Consider the following 22,407-nt stretch of genomic DNA (forward strand, 5'->3'; position numbering starts at 1 on the left):
TCTCCTTGACCAATATTTCTTCCACATGACATAACAACCCTGCCATAACTGGGCTACCTTTTTATAAAGTCCCCAGTTTTAAATAAGGTTTTGATCAAGTAACTTCTTTCCATCTTAACTGACAAAAGATTTCTGCGGTTAATGTTTCTTCCCCTTTAAGACCTTCCTGTGGATTTCATATGCTTGTGTGGTATTAGGACATAGTTCGACCCAAGGTAACTTGGATAGTTTTTGTTTGGGGAGTGGTTTTTTTGTTGTTGTTTTTAGGATTTTTTGGCCACATCCAGCGATGCTCAGGAGTTACTCCTGATACTGTGCTCAGAATTACTCCTGGTGAGCGTGGGTGAACAATATGGGCTGCCCTGGATCAAACCCAGTTGGCTGCATGCAAGGCCAGCACCCTACCCGCTGTATTCTCTCTCCAGCCCCTCATGCAACTTGCATACACTTAGGATATCCTCACCAGAGGACCAGAGACTCACGAGATGATCCATAATGCAAACTCCTTGTTTTCCATTCTCCAGAAATAAGATGTGTGCCAGTTACATTAACCTAAGTAACCTTAATTAACCTTAATTAAACTAAGCAGGTTCAACTGGCCATTGCTGTTTGTTTGATCAGTGGTAACCCCATGGGCCTGAGTAGCTGGGAATATTCTGCAAAGCCTCAAATCCTTATTTTTGCCCTTTTTCAGGAAGTTACACTATTTTAGTAAGTTCAGATCTAGGGTAGGCATCTTCTGGGGATTTGAGTTTTAAATTATTTAGGGAATAAAATGTCATATCATTTTATATACAGATATTTAAACATACTGAGTTCTTCAGATGAAATGAAGTATTTTTTATGAGTAAATCCATTATTTCTCCTCTATTTTTCTAATATGACCCTCAAATGTATTTATTTGTCTTATTGCCTTAGACTTGGTTGAGTATTCTGGGTTTTTAGCTGATCGATAATTTTTTGTTAGGGAGCAATAGTACAGCGGGTAGGGCATTGGTCTTGCATACGACTGACCTGGGTTCAATCCCGGCATCCCATATGGTCCCCTGAGCACCATCAGGAGTAATTCCTGAGTGCAGAGCCAGGAGTAACCCCTGAGCATCTCCAGGTGTGATCCCGCCAAATATATATATATATATATACATATACATATATATATATATATATATAATTTTTGTTTTGGACCACACCTGGTAGTGCTCAAGGAGACCATATGGACTCTGTGCTCTGAGATCACTCCTGGCGGGCTCAGGGTACCATATTGGTTGCCAGGGATCAAATCCTGGTCAGCTGCATGCAGGGTAAACACCTACCTGATATACTATCACCCTCATTTCTCAATACTTAATTTTAAACTCTTGAGCTATATGCCCAACCCTTTGGTAAAGGTTGCATCTTATTTGTTTAGTAATATCCACTACAACTTACCAAGCCAAATAGCTGTTTCCTCTCAACAGTACCTCCCTGGGCCATTCTAAGAAGGGCCACTGTTTGTGAAGGTGATGGAATTGTTATCTGCAGGCAGTAACCTTTGGATCCCCAAAATGACAATATACACAAACTAAGCCCTCTAAAATTGTATTTTTGAAATTCAGGTTGTACCCAAGTCCCCTGACTTGTCTTTGGTTCAGAAACCAGAATGCACTTGAGCAAGAAAGCTTTATTAGGAAAAAAAAATTAAAAGGCTGCTGTGACTGGAGCGATAGTACAGTGGGTAGGGCATTTGTCTTGCATGCAGCCGACCTGGTTTCTATCCCAGCATCCCACATGGTCCCTAAAGGACCGCTAGGAGTAATCTTTGAGCATCACTAAAAGTGACCCAAAACAATAAAAAGAAAGAAAAGGCTTCCTGGCAGACAGCCTGAGTAGCAAATACCACTGTGGAAAGAACAGGGCACTTTGTTTAGGCATTTGGGATGGGGGTGGAAGGTGTCTCTTGCTTAATCAGACCAACACCCAGATTTCTAATTTGTATGAGGGTATCATTTCTAGGGATGGTAGGTCCCCCTTGTTTTCAGGAAATGAGCTTTTCTGAGTTCCCAACATCCAGCCCGGTGTCCAAGCTGCCTTTCCTCTTGTCCACCAGATGTCTGAGCCATGGGGTTCGAAGTCTTCTTCCTTTTCTGCTCCCTGTCAGGAAGTACGTGTCCAAGCTCCTGTCTTCTCTGGAAATCTCTGTTCCCTCCTGATTTCATTTCACGAAAAACAGTGGTAGATGATCAAGTTTCAGTTCTTTTAGTTTATTTGGCTCTACAATTAGATTGCAAGGTGTATGGGAGGAACTTTGGCTTCCAGAGAATGCTGCAGTTACAAATTATATAATACTGGGGTCGGAGAGAGAATACAGCAGTCAGGGCGCTTGCCTTGCATGCAGCTGGTGTTCGATCCCCAACACCCCCTTTGCTCCCCTAAGCATCACCAGGAGCAATTCTCAACTGCAGAGCCAAGAGTAACCCCTGAGCATCACTTAATGTGACCCAAAATTTTTTTTTTAAATGTTACAACCCTCAGGTTTTGGTGTGATGGCTGTTTAATTACCAATGCTCTTTCCTAATATTTAATGTTTCAAATAAAAAGAAAATGAAACCAGAATAAACCAGTGTAGATGTTAACATTCATTTTAGCACGGTGGATACAGAAATCGCCATGGAGAGGCCCTGGTTGGGAGCGTCTCTGGCTCTGGAGGAGGCCTTGACACTTCCAGGCTCTGCGCTGGCCAGCTGCTGCTCCTCCACACACCTGAGGGCTGAGGGCCTGGGCACTTAGAGCCAGTGAAGACAGAAGAGCTCCAAGAGATCACGGGACTGTGTAGAGCATGAGCTAAAAAGTGTGTATTTGTGTGGGGGGGGAGGCGGGGGACATGCTGGGGGAAAGGCAGCTCAGATAGAGAAGGGAGACCAAGTAAAGGGTGCTTAGAGGGCCCGCTCGGGATGGGAGATGGGTGCTGAAAATATACTATAGACCGAGTGATAGCCACTCAGTACCACTATTGCAAACCACAACACCGCAAAAAAGTGAGAGAGCAAAAGGGAATGCCCTGCCACAGAGGCGGGGTGGGCTGAGGGGTGTGGGGAGGGAGTGGTGGGAGGGATACTGGGATCATTGGTGATTGGAGAATGGGCACTGGTGGAGGGATGGGAACTCGAACATTGTATGACTGAAATATAAGCATGAAAGTTTGCAAATCTGTAACTATACCTCACGGTGATTCATTACAAAAACAAACTGTGTGTGGGGGCAGGGAGAGTCAGTGGGGGTATATATGGAAGTCAAAGTTCCCAAGGCAGTTGGGTTCCTGGAGGACCCTATTGCTGCTTGGTGACACAAAGTCAAGGAGCACAACAGTGACATTTTATTTAAAATTCATACATATGTATCGTTCTGTGTCAAGTGACAACAGCATCGTGCTATTATTAAAAATCTCATTTTCCAATGGCAGTGTTCAAAAATATTTTAAAGAAAACAAAAATAAAATTTCACTAGCAAGGGAGGGTACCAATTTCCATCCTTTGCTGTCTCAGGCCCTCACCCGTTGTGTGTGTGTGACCAGTCCCCTTTCTCCTAGCCCATCTGGTGGAACAGAAGAAGTCTTTGTTGGTCTGGAGAGAGCACAAAGGACTGATCACATGCTTTGCATGAAGGAATCTCAAATTTCATCCCCAGCACCCCCCCCCAATAACCCCCAGAATTGCCAGATGTTCCCCTCCCCCAAAGGTCCATTTCAAATTGCATTTTCTTAACTACTAACCATTTTCCCCCAGTTCTTAGGCTCTTTACAAACATTTATTTTTTTCTTTTACTTTGCTGATGATCAAACCTATGCCCTCACACATACAAGGCATTTGTTTTGTCACTGAGTTACACCCACAGCCAGGTTAAAGACTCGGAACGTAGGGGGAGGGAGAATAAGTTGGTGGGGAAGCACTTGCTTTGCACCTTTGTGTTAGGCCCTGGTCCAGTCCCCAGCTCTGCAAGTGCACAGTCTTTGGGTTGTTATTCCCCTGAGTTGTTTTTGATTTGGGGGCCACACCAAACAGTGCTCTGGGGTCTCTCCCTGCAGTGCTCGGGGAACCACGTGGTGCCATACCTGGACCTCCTTCAAGCAAAGTTCTCTCCAGCCCCGTCATCCCCAGGGTACCACCAGCAGCAACCCACGAGCATCTTTCCAAGAGCAGCCCCTGAGACTTCTAGGTGTGTCTAAAAGAATAATAAACCAGTAATCATATACAAAGTATGTATACCCAGAACCAGAAGTTTCTCGAACCCAAAGAGGCAGAAATGTAAGGGACCCCCTAAGTAAGACTAATCCCCCTCCACAGCAGTTGTCGCCTCCCTACCTGGAGGGGGCTTATGAAATATAGGTGAAAATACACAAATGTCCAATTTCTCTACAGAAGCTGCAAAATGACGTTGGTGTGTGATGCCAGAGGTCAGACTCCATGAAGCACACCCCGGGGTCCAAACACTCCTGAAACTGCTGTGCTTTGCACACGCTCCAGTGTTTGAATTCCAGGAACATTTTCCACTAAGTCCCCACATCTATTCCTTCCTGTATCTGTTGCTATGGAAACAAAAGGGAAACAAAAATGAGAACATGTTTATGCTCCCCCCTCTCTTTGTTAGCAAGCCAGGCCCTCACACATCTGGTACCTGTGCCCAGCCCCAAGAAGCCTTTGCCAATTTGAGTTTTGCATGCGAGTCACTCCAGTTCCACCCCCAACTCCTGACAGCCCCTAGGGCCTCTGAACACTCTCCAGGGATCACTCCACAGCAGAGCGAGGAGTAGCTGATAACTGCCGGATGTGCCCTTCCCCCCACCCCCAAAAAGGAAAAAAACAGTGACTTTTGTTGGTGCTAAAGTGAATGATATTGTACATTTTACCTACTCATACATTTGGATTCACCCTCCAAAACACTAAAATAACTTGTTGGTGCTACAGTCACTGATATTGTACATTTTACCCACTCATGCATTAAGTCATGTCAGGGTACAGGGGTAAAGGCGCTTACCTGCAGTGGCTGGAGCCAGATTTGATTCCCCCGGCACCATATAATGACCCGGGAGCACCACTCCATGTTGCAAACAGGAAAAAAGTCAAGGCAGAGTCTGTAATTTCTGCCTCTGTCTTTCCCTCACTTCTTAGGGATTATTCGGCAGAGCAGAGTTGAGTTTGTAGAGGAAGAATGGTGGCTGACTTGGTCAGCTGTGAGGGTAAATGGGGAGTCCCCAGCAAGAGAGCTCAGGGGATGAGCCTAGGAGCCCCGAATTCTATCCAGGCACTTGCGAAGATGGGCCCCATATCTGCTGAACACCCAGCACCATGGGTGTAACCTCAGAAAATTTTGAAGAGCCAAGGAGAGTAGGGACCTAATATCTGGGAGGGAAGCAAGATCACAGATGAAGAGACACTGATGGCTCGAACAGGGGAGTAAAAGATTTCAAACAGTTAGCTTTGGGGAGGAAGCTTGAATTTTGGGATAGTTCAAGCCAATCAGATTGGCACCTTTGACCTGCTTCCTACATGGGTTCATCTCAGAATGAGACAGTTACATGAGGAGACGAATATACAAGGACTGTCCGGCTCTAGGCAGTCAGCTGAGATGAGCTCCCAGGCTGGTCTTTTATTCAATCCAATATTATCATCCCACTCCGACTCCCAGTGTGAGCCATCATTTTTTTTTTTAGTTTTCATATTTTTTGTATCGGATCACTGTGAAATACAAACTTTCATGATTACATTTCAATCATACAATGATTGAGCACCCGTCCCTCCACCAGTGCACATTTTCCACCACCATTATTCCCAGTGTCCCTCTCGCTAGCACCACCTCATCCCACCCTTTGCCTCTATGGCAGGTATATTATTTCTTACTCTCTGATTTTGAGTGTTATGATTTGGAATACAGTCACTAAGAGGCCATCATGTTTGGTCTTCAGTCTACCTTCAGCACACATCTCCATCCCAAGCAATCCCTCCAATCATCATTTACTTAGTGGTCCATTCTGCATCCCAACTGCCTTTTCCCCCAGCACGTGAAACCGGCTTCCAAACAGGAGCCATCACTGTTTGAATTCATCAACAGGCACCTTTAAAGTGTAAAGTTTGTTTTTCTTTTGGTTTGGGGACTACAAACAGCTGTGCTCTGGAACCACTCTAAGAACTTTACCCACTGGACTACCTCTCCAGCCCCAAGGACATGGAATATTTTGTTCTTTCCATGAAGGTTCTCAATAAAATGGTTTAACCACCCCCTCTCCCCTCCCCAAATCTTAATCAACTGTCCCAATTGATAACACTTATCTTTCTATTTGGAAATTTATGGATGTGAATTTGGAAGACCTGGGTGGGGGTCGAGGCGGGGTGCCAGTGAAGTATCAGTGATGCACTTCTACGATCTTATTTGTTTTGGGGCCACACATGGTGGTGCTCTCACCCCAACTCAGTCCCAGAGTTGGGGTGGGGGAGTATCTTCACACAGATGGGAAAAGTCAGCCCCCCCAAACATGCACACAGCCCACGCCGTGCTTTCTGCAGCCTTGCCTTTGGGATCTATTTTCTCCCACCCTTGTTAATTTTATTTTGAAGGAACTTGATGAACTGTCCCAAAAGGTTATTCTCACTTCCACCTTTACTTGGGGGCGTCAGAGCAGTAAAGGGTAAGAAAGCGCGAGAGCTGAGATTGGCCGAAACAGACCTGAAGGTTTGCGCCACCACTTCCTGCCACTTCCTGCCACTTCCTGCCACTTCCTGCCATTGCTGTGTGAGGTTCCTGAAATCCTCCCCCTCTGGGAGCATGAGCATCTCCTTTTTCCAACCTCCCTTTCCAATAACTTCTCAGTCCACCCTGCACCACAGCCCTGGAAGCCACCTTGGGTGGCCTACAGCTGGAGGTCAGCTGCCCCGTCTGCCTGGATGCCCTGCATGACCCGCTGACCCTCGCCTGCAGCCACAGCTTCCGTGGGGTCTGCACTGCTTTTCTTACCTGCTGGTAGTTCTGCCCCTCCCCACTTTCCTCTGCACCAAACACTCAAGTTAGCGGCCTCCTTCCTTCTCTCCCACTTGGGACCTGCAGAGGCCCTGCTCTCAGCAAAACGCCTCAGCTGCTACCAAGACATAACACTCTTCCCGCCCACTTCTTACGTGTATGATCACAATCTGCAGTGCTCAGAGCCCCTGCTCCTGACTCAGTGCTCCATGGACCCTCCAGGGGTGGCATCCACCCAAGCCCTCAGCAGGTGCTTGAGTCAGTACCTCAGCCCCTCATAAGGTTGGTTTTCTTTTCTTTGTTTTGGAGCCACACTCAGCAGTGCCTAGGGGTTATTCCTGTTGCTTTGCTCAGAAATTACTCCTGGTGCTGCTCCAGGGACCATCAGAGATGCCGGGGATTGAACCCAGGTAGGCCCCATGCAAGGCAAGGTCCTATCTACTGTACTATCACTAAGACCCCAAGATCTTTTTTTTTCCCCCTCTGAAATTAATGCTGTGAGTTCCCATTTCTCCTGGAAAGGCAACTTTATTATTTTTTTTTTAAGGAAAAACAACAGCAACAACAATGCTTTAGGGATGAAACCAGGGTTGGGCACATGCAAGGCAAGTGCCCTACCCACTGTACCATCTCTCCGGCCCCCCCATTTTTGCTTTAAGCGCATGACAACATGGATCTGTGCCTCTTTCCTCTCCCCACCCCCATAAACACACCCCTCCAGGTTGCATGAGAAATGAAATTCCATGGGCTTGAATGTGTACTTTACATGTGGGAGGCCCAGGTTCAGTTCTGGGCTCGGCTGGGAACAATCCCTCATCTCTCCCTGGTCTTCCCTGCTGGGAAACAAGCAGCCTGCCTGGGTGAGTGCAGAGCCAGGGCTTAACCCTTGAGCGTAGCTGAGTGGTCCCCAAACAAAGCAAACAAGCCTCAGAGAAAAAGATGAGCTGAACAAAGAGCCAGAAAGATAAACAGCTTCTTTCGAGGACTGACGAACAGGAATGGCCTCTGATCTGAGCAGCAAGACCAAGTCCCTGAGAGATCTGCAGAACAGCTTTGTACAGGATCGGATTGCTGGCCATACAGATCAGTGACAACCTGGAAATCATTTCAGCACCCTGGGGACAGGAGTGGACACACAGGGCTACTTGCTGAGGGGAAGAGACAGACACTTAATTCCCTTGGTCAAGAAGATCCGTTGAATGTGGGATTAGTTGTGGAGTTTAAGACAGCATCGCAGTTATATCCATCAGGCTTTTTATGCGTCTCTTGCTAGAGTGGCTGCATCCAATTTCTCTCCCCTCTCGTATTAGTACTGAAAATATGTATGATCTTTCCAAATGCCTGGGACCATTGTTATACACTTGGACTGTATGTGGCTTGTATTAAATCATGTCATTTGTCAAAGGATTCATACTGTAGCAACTTAAATATCCTCAACCCTGAAGTCAGTCACTTCCTAAATGGTAGATTCCCTCTTGGACTAACCGATTTCAAACTTAGGTTTTGGAGGTTGGAGAGATAGTACAGTGGGTGAGATGCTTGCTTTGCATGTGGTTGACCCAGGCTGACCAGCATGTGGTCACCCCAGAGTCCTGCCAGGAGGAGTAAGCCCTGAGCACCACCGGTGTGGCTCTGCCCTCTCCCTCACCCCCAAAACAAAAACATTAGAAGAATAGTAACCCTGGAATATCTATACGTTATGAGAGATGCAACTAGCAAATATGTCATCTCACTGGGCTAAATCGACTCTGAGAAGCTACGAAGCAAATGTCATGTCTATTTGTTAGACAAACTTGCTGGGAAAACCACAAACAGCTCCTGATGCTCCATGTCCTCTCAAGGCTGCCCAGCGGGCAACCTTGGGAAAGAAACTTAGAGGACTTGGTGAAGGCAGAAAAAGACCTGTAATGAAAGGGAGTGGGCTGGGCAGTTGCATGGCCTGCCGCCAACCTTAACTTGGTCTTCAGCAACAGATAAGGCGTGTTGAGCTCACTGAGCTCTCTCCCAGGGTCATCCCTAAGCACGGAGCCTGGAATAGCCCCTGAGCACTGCTGGGTGTAGCCCTACACTTCCCTTCTACCCCTGCCACAAAGAGAGCTGAATAGATAGTACAGCGGGTAAGGTACTTGCCTTGTATCCCTCAAACATGGCCAGGAGTAATTTCTGAGTGAGTGCAGAGCCAGGAGTATTATCCCTGAGCATCTCTGGTTTGACCCCCCCCCCCAAAAAAAAAAAAAAGCCAAACACCAAACTCAAAAAACAACAGGCACATTCCAGTGGTTTTTTTTAAAATTTGTTTTGTATTCTGCCCCCAAATCAAAGAACCTCCCAGACTATTTGGGGGCAGACTGAAAATTCTCTCATGGCTCCGGGTTCTTCTGAAGTTCGTGGAAAGAACAAATGACCTTAAAACAGGTTAGCAGTCAGAGAGATCCAAGTTAATATCCTGATGGAGAGTTTTTATGATGGTAAATTCATCATTGGTCTGCAGAATGAAGCAGACCAGAGGCTTATATTCATGGTAAGAGATCTGGAGCGTCAAGAGAAGAAGTGGTTCACAGGACAAGGGGGTGACTGCATCTTTAAAGGTAGGTAATGAGTTTCTCAAAGGAGAAGATATGCTCTCTGCCCAGTCTACACTGGGATGACCCCTCTACACTGGAATGATCCCCAAACTGCGTGCCTCTGTCATGAGAAAGCAGTTACTTCAATGGACTATAGCACACAGGGTAGGACAAAAATTTAAACTACTTTTTTTTCAATTTTTGTATTTTTTATTTTCATAAAGTAGCTCACAATAGTTCATTACAGATAATATTCAAACACCAATCCCACCACAATAAGAGGGAAGTGTGTGAAGGTTTTGTTTTTCATTCTGGAGCCATTTAAGCCTGTATATAAGCGAATACAAGCAAATGTGTGCTACGTTTGCTGAGTGGGCTAGAGTATGAGGTGGCCCAGGAAATTGTGTCCTCTCTTCTGGAAGCTTTAAGAACTACCTTTTTTTTGGAGGGTGAGGGTGTACCCCTGGCAGTGCTCAGGGCTTACTCATGTCTCTGTGCTCAGGGATCACTCTTGGTGAGGCTTGGGCACCATATGTGATACCAGAGTGGAACCTGGCTCAGCTGATTACAAAGCAAGTGCCCTCGCTGCTGTATTACTGTTAGCATGAGGGCAGATTTCCTGCTCTGGTTCTTGAGAATTGTATCAAAGATTTGCATACAAAAACAAGATGTGCCTAGCTTAGGGGCGGAGCAATCATACAGGGGTAGGCGGTTGCGTCACACGAGGTAGAGGGGTTCCATCCCCAGCATCCGATATGGCCCCCTGCGCACCTCCAGCAATAATTCCTGAGCGCAGAACCAGGAGAAACCCGAGCCGAGTGCGACCCCTCCCCCCAAAAAAACCCAGGTAGATTAAAGGTGAAGTAGATGGGTACGGGTCCCTCCCCAGATGTCCAGCCCTCTCTCCCCAACCCCCCCCCACCCCCCACCTCCACCAATGATGTCACTGGTCCTATTCCTGACACTGCCTGTCTGGTGAGCGACTTCCCTGTCTTATCCCACCCCACCCTCACCCCCCAGCCATCCCACTCTCTCTGATTGAAGGCAGGCAAATATTTAAAGGGACCCACCCTGTGTGTTGCTGTCGCTCCGCCCAACGCTCCTCAGCCTGTTGGCTCTACCTCAGCTTGCCAAAGCAGTGCTTCTTTTTTTCTTTTTGATAAAATTATTTTATTTCTTTAGCTCAACATATTTCCTAGATGTTATATTTAAATGTGTACCAACAAAAAAATTATTAATGACTTATTCGTATTTTATTTTTTAAAATTTTTTATTAATAAATCACCATGGGGTACAGATACAGGTTTACATATTCTCATGCTTGTGTTTTGGTCATATACAGCTTGAGTATCTATCCCTCCACCAGTACCCGTTCTCCACTGCTAACCCCATCATCCCTCCCACCCCCTCCCACCCCCTCCCACCCCATTCCCCACCCCACTCTACCTTATTGGCAGAGCATTCCCCTCTGTTCCCTTTCTCCCTTTGGGCATTGTGGTTAGTAATGGAGGTCTTGGGTGGCCAATGTGTTTGGTCTATAGTCTGCTCCGTGCACGCCTCTCCCATCCCGAACGGGTCCTCCCACCACATTTTTGCTTGATATTCCCTTCTCTATCTGAGCTGCCCTTTCCCCCAGCATGTGAGGCTGGTCTCCAAGCCATGGAACAAATCTGGTACTTATTTCTGTTATTCTTGGGTGTTAGGCCTCCATTCTGTTGTTTTATATTCCGCAGATGAGTGCAATTCTTCTATGTCTGTCCCTCTCTTTCTGACTCATTTCACTTAGCATGATACTTTCCATGTTGATCCACTTGTATGCAAAGTTCATGATTTCACTTTTCTGACAGCTGCATAGTATTCCATTGTGTAGATGTACCAAAGTTTCTTTAGCCAGTCATCTGTTCTTGGGCATTCGGGTTGACCCAGCAATACCACTTCTGGGAATATACTCCTGAGAGGCAAAAATATATAGCCAAAATGACATCTGCACACGTATGTTCATCGCAGCACTATTTACGATAGCCAAAGCAGTGCTTCTTGGGATAAAGCTTAAACGAAGCCCTGTGCGGAGACAGGTCTGCATTGCTTACTGTTCGTTGACGATTTAGCCAAGAAACTGGGAGAAAGACGGGAAAATACTGTTGGAGAGGAAAAGCCTCCAGACCGAAGGACAAGTGTGAGAAGGACAGTGCTCTGCAAGACCTTTTTGTCATCAACAAAAAGGAGTCACCAAAGTTAACAGAACAGAAAAAAAAGATAAGTTAATTCTAGGTCTTGTTTCCTTGGTTGAAAAATAACCTATTTATACAACTCACTCCATTTAATTAATTTTTCATAGATTTGGGGTGACATCCAGGGGTGTTCAGGCCTTACTCCTGGCCCTATGCTTAGGGATCACTTTTGCAGGGGGCTGGGGGACAATATGTGGGGCCCGGATGGAACCTGGGTCAGCCATGTGCAAGGCAAGCCCCCTATCCTGTCTCTCCTGCCCGAAAATGATCCATTTGAAGAGATTGACATATAAGACAATATGTAACTTGTCTTTAAATTGCAAAGTGCCTTTGCTATGTGTAGTTAAAACACTAGAGAATGTGTCTTTTGCATCTCTCGCCTGGCCGTAGTTTCAGTAACCGTTAGCTCTACTAGTGTCATCTGACACAGCGTGGGTCTTTAGAAGTGGTGTGGAAGTTCTTTTTTTTTTTTTTTTTTTTGCTTTTTTGAGCCACACCCAGCGATGCTCAGGGGTTACTCCTGGTTCTGCACTCAGGAATTACTCCTGGCGGTGCTTGGGATGCCGGGGATGGAACCCAAGTCGGTCATAGGCAAGGCAAACGCCCTACCTGCTGTACTATCTCCCCGGCCCCAAGTTCTTCATATTAAAACAAGGGACAGCAGTGATAATATAGTGCTCCGGGAGCTTGCCTTTCACGCAGCTGATCCAGGTTCCATCCCTGGCACCCCATGTGGTGCCCCAAATAACACCACGAATCATTGCCTGAGTGTAGAGCTGATAGCATGCCCTGAATACCACCAGGTATGGACCCTCAACCCCGAAAAAAAAAAAACCAATAAAGAGGAAGAGGAAGGAAAAATTCTTTTTATTTACAATAGCATTGGAAAAATAATTTAGTCAGTTTGTATACTGGTAGAGTTGACACAAACTGACTCTATTAACTAAATTCCATTTTGTAGTTGCTAAAATAATACCCTAAACTTCTATCTTACCTTAGTTAATATATACTGTACAAAACAATTCTTACAAAGTTTGTTTATAAGAAACAAATGGAAAAGTAAGTTTTATACAGGTAGTTACTTAAACCTTAAGAATTGTATGGTTTTTTCGCGCGGACATTTATAATTGTCATCAATGTGAAAGGGTTCCATTTGAACAGGTCAGACTTGGGGGGGAAACTCCAAATAATAACAGTAAGTTTTTGTTGAAATATTGAAGGTTCTTAATGTAACAGCCACCTCTGGACTATGAGCTAAGCAAAAGCCCCACGCTGGCCAACGTGGCGTGGAGTACACCATACTATGAGGCGCAGGAAGGGGGATGAGGGGGAAAAATTAAAAAAAAAAAATGGAAAAGGAAAAAGAGAAAAAAAAGAGAGAGAGAGAGTTATGTCAACTATAGTGAGTTTTGTGTTGAATTATGGAATGTAATCAAGGTAAAGAAAAAATGAAGTGAAATTCATTAGTTATACAGTAGGGGGTAGGGGGTGGGGGCGGGGGGTAAACTGGGGTTTCTGGTGGTGGAATTTGGGCACTGGTGAAGGGATGGGTGTTTGAATATTGTATAACTGACATATAAACCTGAGAACTTTGTAACTTTCCACATGGTGATTTAATAAAAATTAAAAAAAAAAAAAGAATTGTATGGTTTTTTTTTAAAGTAGAAGCATGGCTCTTATACAATAATTTGAAATTTTTCCTTTGAAGTACTTTGAGGTTCTTCTTTAATTTTATTTGGACAGTTATGTTTAGGTTTGTTGGGATTATTTTCCAGCAACCAATCAGCAAGCCAGATCTAAGGTGAGGAAGGAAGAAAAGAAAAGCCTTAAATTAATAGATATCTAAATATTTTCTTTTATATGTACTATTTCAGTTTTAATTTTCTAATTACCTTAAGAATAAAAATCACTTAGAATTAAGGCACATGTAGATCTATGAAGTTATATTCACAAAATTTATATATCATTATAAACCAATAATAAATTTATAAAAAAAAAAAAACCTTTTATTTGTACCACATTAGTGGTGCTCAGGGGCTTACTCCTGATTCTGCTCAGAGATCACTCCTCATGGAGTTTGGGGAGGCGAGGTGGGGTGTGGGGGATCAAACCTGGGCCAGCCATATGCAAAACAAGTGTCCAACCCTCTGTACTATCTCTCTAGTCTGATAAATAATTAGTTTTTAGGTCACACTAAACAATGATTAGGGGTCACTCCTAGCTCTCTACTCAGAAATTGCTTCTGGCAGTGCTCAGGGGACCATATGGGATGTTGGGAATGGAACCTGGATCAGTCACGTGCACACCAAGTGCCTTACCTGCTGTACTATCACTCTTGCCCCCTAAATTAAAATTTTTATTAAAAAGTTGAAACATTAAGTTTTACATTATGCAGGATTGCCAAATATTGTTTCAGCTTGCAAAGGAAGAAATAAAACTCTCCATTTACAGATGATAGAGAATTCCAAAAAATCCACAAGAAAAGTATTAGAGCTGCAGGGCAGGGTGGGACTGGATGGGGGGGCGGGAGGGATACTGGGACCATTGGTGGTGGAGAATGGGCACTGGTGGAGGGATGGGTACTCGATCATTGTATGACTGAAACGTAATCACGAAAGTTTATAAGTCTGTAATCGTATCTCACAGGGATTCATTAAAGAAAAGAAAAAGAAAGAAAAGTATTAAAGCTAATATAGGAATTTAGCAATATTGTAGGTTACAGGATCAGCATAAAAACAGCCATGTTTCTAAACATCAGCAATGAACAATACAAAAAGGAAATGAAATAATTTTACTTATAACAGCTCTGAAGAAATAAATATCTAGGCATAAGGAGCTGCAAGTGGGTAGGTCACTTGCCTTGTACAAGGCTGACCTGGATTTTATCCCTGGTATCCCATAGGATCCCCTGAGCACTGCCCGGAGTAATTTCTGAGTGCAGAGACAGGAGAAACTTTTGAGCATTGTTGGGTGTGTCCCAAAACAAACAAACAGAAAACAAAACCAAAATTTAGGAATAATTTGCCCAAGTTTTATGCTGAAACTATAAAGAGTAATGCAGAAAGAAATGTAAAAGACCTAAACATAAAGACTATTCATGTTCATAGAGTTAATATTGTTAAAATGTTTAGATATTGGTAATACCAAGTGATCACCGATTCGATGCAAAGTTCCAACAGTGATTTTTGTAGAAACAGAGAAGTCAGTCCTCAACTTATATGGTATTCCATGGGGCTGCACGTAATGGAACCAGATTGGGGAGACAGTCAGAAGAGCTGGCCTGTCTCCCACCCATTAGTTTGCTCCTACAAGAGGTGCTTTAGAAAAAAAAAAAAAAGAAGAAGTTTTTGCACTGTAGTTTACAGTACATGGGTGTGTGGGTGGTGGAGGGAAGTGAACACTGGTGAAGAGATTGGTGTTGGGACATTGTGTACCCAAAACCCAATCGTGAATAACTTTGTAATTTCATGGTGACTACATTTTAAAAAGTCTATTTTAAAACAGAGCTGGCATGCATGCCTGCCTTCTGGGAGCCCTGGACTCACACCCTTCCAACCCATGGTTCCCCAAGCACTGTCTGGAGCAACCAGCCCTGAACCGCAAGTAATGTCCGAGCAACACTGGGTGTGGCCCAAAGAACAAACCACAAAGCAACAACAAGGATCTAAAACAATGAGAAAAAAATTGGGGGAGGGGGTCAGAGAGATGGTAACAGCAGGGAGGGCGCTTGCCTTGCACATGGCAGACCTAGGTTCAATTCCTAGCACCCCATATAATCCCAACAGGAGTGATTCCTGAGTGCAGAGCCAGAAGTAAGTCCTGAGCACTGCTGGGACTAAACCAAAATCAAAGTTGGAGGATTTTCCAACTTGTAGATTTTGAATTTTGATTTTAGCGGACCATTATCTAGTGTTCAGGACCTATAGCTGACTCTTACTACTGCACTCAGGGATCACTCCTGGCAGGCCCGGCACACTATAGGAGGTGCCAGGGATCCAACCTGAGTTAGCTGCATGCAAGACAAACACCTTACCCACTGCACTATGGCTTCAACCTGTAGATTTTTAAGTTAGGAAGGACAGAGTTTCAGAAAGTCAAATGTATGGTAAGGACAGAGGAATAGCATAGCAGGTAAGGCTCTCCCCTCATATGTAGCTAACCCAGGCTTGATCCTTAGCACCTTATGTGATCCTTCAGGATCACCAGGAGTGATCCCCTGAAAAACCAGGAGTAGGCCCTGAGCACAGCCATGTGTGACCTTCCTGGCCCCCACAAATACTGTGGTATTGGCATACAACTAAATATGTAGATTACACATAAACCCATACACAGTCCATTTTCTTTCTTTCTTTCTTTCTTTCTTTCTTTCTTTCTTTCTTTCTTTCTTTCTTTCTTTCTTTCTTTCTTTCTTTCTTTCTTTCTTTCTTTCTTTCTTTTTCTTTCTTTCTTTCTTTCTTTCTTTCTTTCTTTCTTTCTTTCTTTCTTTCTTTCTTTCTTTCTTTCTTTCTCTCTTTCTCTCTCTCTCTCTTTTCTTCCTTCTTTCCTTCTTTCCTTCCTTTCTTTCTCTTTCTTTCTTTCTTTCTTTCTTTCTTTCTTTCTTTCTTTCTTTCTTTCTTTCTTTCTTTCTTTCTTTCTTTCTTTCTTTCTTTCTTTCTTTCTTTCTTTCTTTCTTTCTTTCTTTCTTTCTTTTTCTTTCTTCTTATCCCCTGACTCCCTCTAGAGTATTTCTGATCTCAGCACAGAGCCAATTGTAAGCTCTGAGCACTGCCAGACCAAACCAAACCAAACCAAACCAAACAAAACAAAACAAAACCTCACCATCATTAACCATTAGGTAGGGAAGAGCAAATCAAAGTCACAATAATATGCCATTTTACATCTGCTACTGTGATTATAATAAAAATTGAAAAAACAGAAAATAGTGTGTTGGCCATGACATGGAGCGACTGGAACACTCACAAATTTCTAGTTGAAAAGTAAAACTATTATAATCACTGGAACATTTGGTGGTTCCTCAATTGATTACACAGAATTACCATTTGAAATAGCAATTTCAATCTTATATAGTCCAAAGAATTGAAAATAGGTACTCAAAGAAATAGTAATGCATCAATGATCCAATGTTTAGTTCCATACTTTCAAGACTACAGAGTCACAGGATAGTATAAGGAGGAAATATGCAACTAAATTACCTATAAAATGGTTTTTTAAAACCACCTCTCTACTTTCACTTTTCAAAGAACACAATGTTTAATTAGGGAAAACTATACAAGACATTGTTTAATATAAATAAAAGAGTTTCTTACTAAAGGATCTTCTGGTTTTTGCTTACAAAGATTTGTGAGTCCTTTAAGCAGAGTTGGTGTTACGTATAAATTTAAATATTCCAGAGCAGCTTGTCCCACTTGAAGGGGCTCTATAATTACTGAAAACACAAATATATTCTGATTAAAGCTTGGCAGTAATGAAATATCATAGTCATTAAACATGGTTGAAAAAAATAGAACTAGGCACAGTGCCTGAGAGTTTGACAGCAGACACAGAGGAATACCACCATGCAAGAATGGTAAAAAAGAGCAAAAACACTGATGGGAACTATGCCGAAGATTGTGATTTCATTTTCATCTATATTCTTCTTTATGTTTCTGTGCCTACAATAGCTATAATACACAGTGTTATAAATATATAAGCGTACAAAACTTATAAGGTTGCTTTCCAATAATTCTTACCCCCAAAATGTATAGTACATACCACTTGCCCTCTTAGAGATGAATACACCCTTAAAATTTGCATTCCGAGTCCCTTTTAAGTTTTTTAGAAGTATACAGTACAAGATTTGGGATAGTAAAGTCTTTTAAGTTTTGTCTGAAGGTAAAAATAAATTTGTAACACAGCAAGGAATTTATGCAACAATGTATTATACAAGTAGGTCTTTGAGGGGACAGAGTGGGTAGGGCTTTTGCCTTACACATGGCTGACCTTGGTTCAATCCCCAGCATCCCGTATAATCCCCCAACCATCACCAGGAGTAATTCCTGAGTGCAGAGCCAGGAGTAACCCCAGATCATTGCTGGGTGTGACCCAAAAAAGCAAAAAACAAAAACCAAAGCAAAACAAAAAAGCGCAGGTAGGTCTTTGAGGGTTAATATCCACCACTTCTTTTGGGTGTTTGGAGAGGGGTGATGGTTGTGCCCCGTCTGGTGGTGCTTTGAGGGACCATACACAGTGCCAGCAATTGAACTTGGGTCTGTAGTGCGTAAGACAAGTGTCTTAATCCTTGTACTATCTCTCTGGCTGCGCGTGTGATCTCCATCATTTCAGGTTAGTCCTGCTCACACTGTGAGCTGAAATCTAAATCCTCATTGTCAGGGAAGGAGAGAGGAAGAAAGATTCCTTTGTGGTTGATATGGGGACTGAGACAAGGACTGAAATGAGAATCCTTTGCGAGGATTGTGGGAAAAACTGCTCCCTGTCCCTCACAGATTTAGTCAAAGCATTTAGAACAACCAATTTATAATGTTTTTGTTTTGTTTTGGGGTCATACCTGGCAATGCTAAAAGGATATTTTCTTTTGCTTTTTCAATTTTGGGGTCACACCCAGTGGTGCTCAGGGCTTACTCCTGGCTCCGCACTCATAAATTACTCCTGGCAGTGCTCCAGGGACCAAATGGGATGCCAGGGATTAAACCCAGTTTGACCACTTACAAGGCAAACATACCACCTGCTGTACTATTACTCTGGTCCCTATAATGTATAGATAATATAAGTGTGCAAATCACTCACTGATAATCAATTATAAAGAATTTACTTTAAAATGAATTGTTTGCAACTCTCACACATTCAGGCAGGAACCCTGGAGGCCATAGTTGAATTCTGAGGGGAAAGATGCATCAGGTTCAGTTCTTAAGAACGAAGAACTCAAAAAGCAACAACAACAACAAAATGGGCCCAGAGACATAATACAGTGGGGAAAGTGCTTGCCTTGGACACAGCCAATGCAGGTTCATTTACTGGCATCCTAATTTTGGGGTGTGGCCCAAAAATCAAGAAAAAATTTTTTAAAAAGCAAAAGAAAATATGATCACATATATCCCAAAAAAGTTCTGCCTTCAGAACTTTTGGATTTAGATTTCAGCTCATAGTGGGATGAGGACTAATCTCAAATGATGAAGATCACGTGTGCAGCCAGAGAGACAGTACAAGGATTAAGACACTTGTCTTACACGCTACAGACCCAAGTTCAATTGCTGGCACTGTGTATGGTCCCCTGAGGCACCGCCAGATGGGGCACAACCATCACCTCTCTCCAAACACCCACTCCCTCTCCAAATCCTCCCACCCCCCCTCCCCTCTGCCAGTGTAAGGAAAACCAAGCAACAAGGATGTAAGTGTCTGATTTAACTCACCTTCAGGAAACAGAAATCGGATTTCTCTTTCCGCAGCAAAGAAGTCTTTGCTCCCGTGCAGTGCATTCCTGGTTTCATCTGTGCCATATATTGCCCTTAGACTAAAAGCAAATTAGAAGGGCCTGTCGGTGACCAAATGCCTTATGAAAAACACAGTTGTTTCACACATATTTTGCATGCTATGTGTATTACATACTGTATTATGAAGATACAAAAAGATAGAAAAAAGGAAGTGTTGGGTTTTGTTGTTGTTGTTTTTAATGGAGGTTTGGGGTCATCACACTGGGTAGAGCTCAGGACTTATTTATTGGGGTTCATATATGGGTATTTTTGTGGGGGAGGGTGGTCACTCCCAGGAGTGCTGAGGGAACCATACAGAATTGACGACCTAACCCAGGGCTTCCACATGCGAAACGAGGCTCCAGCCCTTTGAGCCATCTCCCTGTCCCCTCAGAGACATTTAAATCTGTAGAAAATCTGCACTGGGGAAATAGTTCTGCATGATTAAAAAAAAAGGTGCACTGTGAAAACTATAAAACCGATACATGTGCAAATTTACAAAATCACTATGTCTTCTTTCTTGTTTCCATAGTAAATAGTGCTAAAAACTTAGGTTTCTAGGCATTCTAGTTTTATAGGTATTCTTTTAACGTATTCAACTGATATTCCCCAAGGTAATAACAAAGGTCCAAAGGTAACAGAACTGTAGAAATGCTCTGCACGATACAGTTGCTGGGGCGGGAAAGAGAGGGGGGCTATGGTTCGTAGGGAAGGAGCTGGGTACATTGGTGATGGATGTGGTGTTGGAATCATGTGCATGAGAGGCCATTTGTATTGCAAACCACAGAATCTCCATCAATAAAAAATGTTAAAAGTATAACATTAAGAGGTTGGAGCAATAGCACAGCGGGTAGGGTGTTTGCCTTGCACGTGGCCTACTCGGGTTCGATTCCCAGCATCCCATATGGTCCCCCAGCACTGACAGGTGTGACCCCCCAAAAAGAAAAAAAGAGTATAGCATTAAATATCACAAATTTTCCTAGTGAAAAATCCCACTTCACTAACAGTTGGGCGATAAAAGATTAAGAATAATCATCTGTAAATCAATATGCTGAGACTTTTTGTAGTGTTTGGTATTAGTAGATGTTTATATAGTTAAAAGTAGAAATGGACATTTCCCCATCCAAAAAGTTTTGGTTTTTTTTTTTTTTTTGCTTTTTTTGGGTCACACCCAGCGTTGCTCAGGGGTTACTCCTGGCAGTGCTCGGGGAACCATATGGGATGCTGGGAATTGAACCCGGGTCGGCCGCGTGCAAGGCAAATGCCCTACCCACTGTGCTATCATGCCAGCCCCCAAAAAGATTACTTAAGAAAAAAAAATGAAGTGAAATTTCCATTTCATTGAAATCAGATACATTAATTTTATTTCACAGATTCCACTTTTCCCCCAGGAAAAATTACCTGTCTGGATGTGTCTCCTTAGCTACTAGGCTATTAGATGGTCCCAAAAGATCTTTCCAGTAAGAGATGGCATTACGTCTAGCTAATATCATGGCAATAAGTGGTCCAGAACTCATGTAAGCTGTTAAATTGGGGAAAAACATTTTCCCATATTGTTCCACATAAAAGTTACTACATTGCTCAGGACTAAATTGTAGTTTTCTTCTCTATAAGAGAAACAGAGTGAACAAAGTCACTTAAAAATGACAGTTCATGGACTACAGAAGTGAGGTCACCACAATGGCATTGTTGGGGGGGTGTAGGTTTGGGGGACACCGGTGGGGAATGTAGTACTGGAGCATTGTATGCACGAAACCCTACCATTAAGCATTAACTGTTGGAAACCATGGTGCCTCACAGAAACAACTACTATTTTTTAACAAAATAATAAAATAACAGTTCAGTAATAGCCTATTAGGTGATAAATAACTTAGAACTAGTACAAATCTGATTACACATGGCAGGTTTTTGTTTTGTTTTTGTTTAGTTTGGAGGCCATACCTGGATCTGCTCAGGTCTTACTCCTGGCTCTGCGTCCAGGGACCACTCCTGGCAGGCTTAAGGGATCATATGGGATGCTAGAGATCGAACCCAAGCCAGCTTCATGCAAAGGAAACACCCTACCCGCTGTGTACCATCACTCCAGCCCCACACATTTTATCAGAAAGAAGCAGCTCACATTCCGAATCATTCCCTCTGAATCTGTGAAAATTCGCAAGGGTAGGAAGGAAATGTGAAGGCATAGGAAAATCTTGGAAGAGCAGAAAGTATTAAGTGCTTAAGTTTTCTCTGGAGACTAGAGTTTTGGGTGAAATAGGATAGGCAAGTAAAAGATAATTCGAGTTCTCATTTATATCTCTTGGAGTGGTGGGGAAAAAAAACCTCTGAAACTTCCACACTTAACCTACATTTGTTGCCTAAGTACTGAAAATCAAAAGGGTCTAATCTCTCTCTCTCTCATACACACACAGAGAGACACTGAGAAAAACATGATGACAGGATCTAATCACTCTCTCTCTTTCTCTCTCTCTCTCTCTCTCTCTCTCTCTCTCTCTCTCTCACACACACACACACACACACACACACACACACACTGAGAAAAACATGATGAAAGCAGTTACCTGAATAATGGTGAATCCAGCTCTGAGAATAATATCTTTAATTTCTTCCTCTTTGTCAATAATATCCGGTTTGATAATGGCCAGAGTTTTTTCTACATATATTTGGGGAAGGAACATTGATGCCTCCATCTCTAGCCTTTCAGAGAACAACTTCAGTTTCTTGACAGAAACAACTACAAGGACACACAGACACAGCCCACATTAGTGTCATTATTGTCAAGAACAGCATTGCTTGACGCTTCAGTTATTTCATTTATAGTTCAAAACTGCTGGATATTCATTTTTTTAATAAGCTTTGTCTGAATAATGCTACTTCCACATGCCAGAGAGATAGTAGAGGCTTTAAAGCATTTGCCTTGCATGCTGCTGACCCGGGCTCCATCCCTTACACCACACAGGGTCCCCTGAGCATCGTCAGGAGTGACCCCTGAGCACAGAACCAAGAGTAGTCGCTGAGTACTCCCAGATGTGGCCCCCAAACAAACAATTTGACTCTTGCTCTTGGCTTTTCCTAAGAGTTTACATCAAGGCAGAGCCTTGAGCGGTGCATGGCTGAAAAGCAGGAGCCCTGGATGGCCAAGGGCTCTGGCGCTGAACT

The 22,407-nt window shown here is 43.4% G+C and overlaps 1 protein-coding gene across 1 annotated transcript; it reads right to left on the reverse strand.

Moving 5' to 3' along the window:
- Positions 1-13,458: 13,458 nt before the first annotated feature.
- Positions 13,459-21,938, reverse strand: LOC101554313 (nucleoside diphosphate kinase homolog 5-like). Its single transcript, XM_012933154.2, has 5 exons — positions 21,810-21,938; positions 20,650-20,855; positions 19,189-19,289; positions 17,089-17,207; positions 13,459-13,578 (listed from the first exon to the last, which is right to left on the reverse strand). Exons 1-5 carry the CDS (start codon positions 21,936-21,938, stop codon positions 13,459-13,461), a joined length of 675 nt encoding a protein of 224 aa, XP_012788608.1.
- Between the last annotated feature and the right edge of the window lie 469 nt (positions 21,939-22,407).

Source organism: Sorex araneus, chromosome 1 (assembly GCF_027595985.1).
Source record: "Sorex araneus isolate mSorAra2 chromosome 1, mSorAra2.pri, whole genome shotgun sequence".
NCBI lineage: Eukaryota > Metazoa > Chordata > Mammalia > Eulipotyphla > Soricidae > Sorex > Sorex araneus.